The 3,356-nt window shown below is 46.2% G+C and overlaps 1 protein-coding gene across 1 annotated transcript in view; it reads left to right on the top strand.

Moving 5' to 3' along the window:
• The window catches only part of NR4A2 (nuclear receptor subfamily 4, group A, member 2), a 5,637-nt gene extending 3,920 nt beyond the window's left edge, over positions 1-1,717 (top strand). The window contains exons 2-4 of the mRNA XM_010001073.1: positions 255-457; positions 944-1,122; positions 1,212-1,717. Of these exons, the coding sequence (XP_009999375.1) occupies positions 255-457; positions 944-1,122; positions 1,212-1,468 (639 nt within the window). The 3' untranslated portion in view covers positions 1,469-1,717. The remainder of the gene's footprint in view (positions 1-254; positions 458-943; positions 1,123-1,211) is intronic.
• The last annotated feature ends 1,639 nt before the right edge of the window (positions 1,718-3,356 follow it).

Genomic DNA, 3,356 nt, shown 5'->3' with positions numbered 1-3,356 from the left:
GGGGGGGCTCCAGCCCCTTGGCTCCCCCGGGGTCGGGCCGCACAGAATCCGCCCTCGGCAGAGGGGAGAGCGGCGACCCGGTAGCGCCGCTCCTAATTGAATTAATTGCCCCGGAACATCTAATTTCCTCACTGGTCAGGGAGAGGTTTAATTGTTATAAAAACCTGGCTCCCCGACTAGAATCGGGGTTAGCAATTTCACGGGTTATATACTTTAGAGAACCTCATTAAGTGCTTTTTGAAATGAATTTCCAGTTCCAGGCTAACCCCGACTACCAGATGAGCGGAGATGACACTCAGCACATCCAGCAGTTCTATGATCTCCTGACGGGCTCCATGGAGATCATCCGAGGATGGGCAGAGAAGATCCCCGGCTTCACTGACCTGCCCAAAACGGACCAGGACTTGCTCTTCGAATCCGCCTTCCTGGAGCTGTTCGTGCTGAGGCTGGCGTACAGGTGAGCTCCCAGGGCAGCTCCTGGGAAGGCAGGGCCTTTCAAGGTCCACTGATCTGCCTTTTATTAACTCCTTGGTAATTAGGTGCCTCTTAAATCCTTCATTTATTGCACTTCGAGTAATTAGTTGTTTAGCGTTTCTCCCCTTCATCTTATCTCCCCCCCCCCTTTCCCTTTTTCTTTTTTCTCTTTCTCTCTTAATTTTATTTTTATTTCTTGGCATCTTTCTCTCTTTATTTCTTTCTCTTTTTCTCCTTTCTTTCCTCTTTATCTTTTCTCATTCTGTCTTTGTCTTTCTGTGTCTTTTTCTCTCTCCTTTCTCTCTCTTTCTCTCCTCTTTCTCTCCTTCTCTTTCTCTCCTTCTCTTTCTCTCTCTCTTTTTCTCCTTCTCTTTCTTCTCTATTATTTTTTCCTCTTCCCATCTCATTTTTTTTCCTTTCTGACTCATCCATTCATCTGCCCCTCTTGGGCTTGTCCTATTCCTTCCAGGTCAAACCCAGTGGAGGGCAAGCTTATCTTCTGCAACGGGGTGGTCCTGCACCGGCTGCAGTGCGTCCGCGGCTTCGGGGAGTGGATCGATTCCATTGTTGAATTTTCCTCCAACTTGCAAAACATGAACATCGATATCTCTGCCTTCTCCTGCATTGCTGCCCTGGCCATGGTGACAGGTCAGTGTGTCCCCCTTCCCGGGCACCCCCTGTCCCTCCTTCCCCTCCGTGTCAGGCCCGTCATGTCCCGCACCCTTCTCTTTTTGCAGAGAGGCACGGGCTTAAAGAACCCAAGAGGGTGGAAGAGCTTCAGAACAAGATTGTAAATTGTCTGAAAGACCATGTGACTTTTAATAACGGGGGGCTGAATCGCCCCAACTATTTGTCCAAACTCTTGGGGAAGCTCCCCGAACTCCGCACGCTTTGCACGCAGGGGCTGCAACGCATTTTCTACCTGAAACTGGAAGATTTGGTGCCACCGCCAGCAATAATCGACAAACTTTTCCTGGACACTTTACCTTTTTAAGACTCTTTTTTTTGCCCCCTGCACTTCCACTGACCCGAAGAGAAACTCGGCCTGTCTGAAGGGGAATTCACCTGGGCCCAGAGCAGCTCCTGGGGCGCAGCTTCCCTCCCAAACCGTGTTGCAAACCTCCTGCGGGCAGAACGCCGACGGGCATTGTGGCTCTGGGGCCTCATGGATGCAGATCATGGACTACACAAATAACTCATGGTATAAACTTTTTATTATCAGCTTATAAACGAGTTTACTATTGAGGACTTCTGGTTAAAAAAAACAAAAAGGTGACACCTATTCCTGGCAACGCCGGGCGCGCAGCCGAGGCTCACGCGGTGACCAACAGAGCATTTAAGGTGACCCACAAGTCTCACCCTCCTAAAGACTTAAAGTTTTCTGCTGTAAAAGAAAGCTGTAATATATATACCCGACCTAAATGTTGCGTGGGTGGCATGTCATGGAAGAAGGCAAAGGCTTGTAAATTTATCAGATGCAGTTTGGCTTTTGAAAGAGAAAATTATTCTGTGCCTATTTATGAAGAAAGATGGAAAACAGTTCTAAAAATAATAATAGTAATAATAATAAATAAATTAAAAATAAAACCTAAACGTGTTTGCAAGGAAAAAAAAAAATTAAAAAGGGAAAAAAAATAAAAGAGAATAAAGAGAAAGAAAATTAAATCTCTCCCTACCAAGAAAGCATGATGATGATTCTAGGGTGACAATGTTATAGGCACTTGCTATTTCAGTAATGTCTATATTCTATAAATAGTATTCCAGACACTATGTAGTCTGTTAGCTTTTATAAAGACTGGTAGTTACCTGAGCTTCGAACATTTTCTCAATTGTAAAATAGGTGGGCACAAGTATTCCAAAACCTGAAATCCTCCCCAAAGGGACACATAGTGTTTGTAAACACCGTCCGACATTCCTTGTTTGTAAGTGTTGTATGTACTGTTGATGTTGATTAAAAAAAGAAGTTTATATCTTGATTATTTTGTTGTCTAAAGCTAAACAAATCTTGCATGCAGCAGCTTCTGACTGTTTCCAGAGTGCTTATAATATACATAACTCCCTGGAAATTACTGAGCACTTTGAATTTATTTTTTTTGTTTGTTCTGTTCCGTTTTTTTCAATGTCTAAAATTGTCGGTTAATATATGATTTTATGTTCGAGTAATATTTTTAATATTACCACATTCTGTAGTATTTTTCTTTGTGTATTCCCAGGATGGCACAGGAGACAAAGTCACTGCCTTTTTTTTTCCTATGGTGTACGACAGTTAGAAACGCTGACCAGTTCCTTTTTTTAATTATTATGATGATGATTATTTTTTCCCCCCTCCTGAGAACTCTTTCTTTGAGAAAGACGATTTTAATGTTTACAACAATAAAACGTGTAAACGAACGGAATTTCGTCTTGTTTCTGCCCAAGCGAGGAGCCTGCCCGGGAGGATGGAGGGGCAGGTTCCTGGCAGGAGCGTGTGCGCCGGGACTCGCTGGCTCTGCGGGAGGAAGAGGAGGGAAATCCGAGCCTGGAAGGTTGGTCCTTGCCCAGATTTTTCCCCGTGGCAGGTCCTTGCAGCATCCCGTGGCAGCTCTCTGCAGCATCCCGTCACATCCATCCATCCATCCATCCATCCATCCATCCATCCATCCATCCATCCATCCATCCATCCATCCCTCCCTCCCTCCCTCTTCCCGCGCAAGGGTTTGCTCCGGCAAACATCTTCTCATGTTTGTCGTTGGTTTTAATTTTGTTAGGGGATCTGAGTTCTAAACCTTCTCCCGCGGCCCCGGAGGGCGGTTTTGGGGGCGCGCGGCAGCCGAGCTGCCCCGCACCGGAGCGGGGCCGGGGGGGGGCACCCGCACCCCGGCTGCCTTGCTGCTTCCCTACGG

Source organism: Chaetura pelagica, unplaced genomic scaffold (genome assembly GCF_000747805.2).
Source record: "Chaetura pelagica isolate M959 unplaced genomic scaffold, ChaPel_1.0 scaffold26, whole genome shotgun sequence".
Lineage (NCBI taxonomy): Eukaryota > Metazoa > Chordata > Aves > Apodiformes > Apodidae > Chaetura > Chaetura pelagica.
This window is presented reverse-complemented; position numbering and strand designations above follow the sequence as displayed.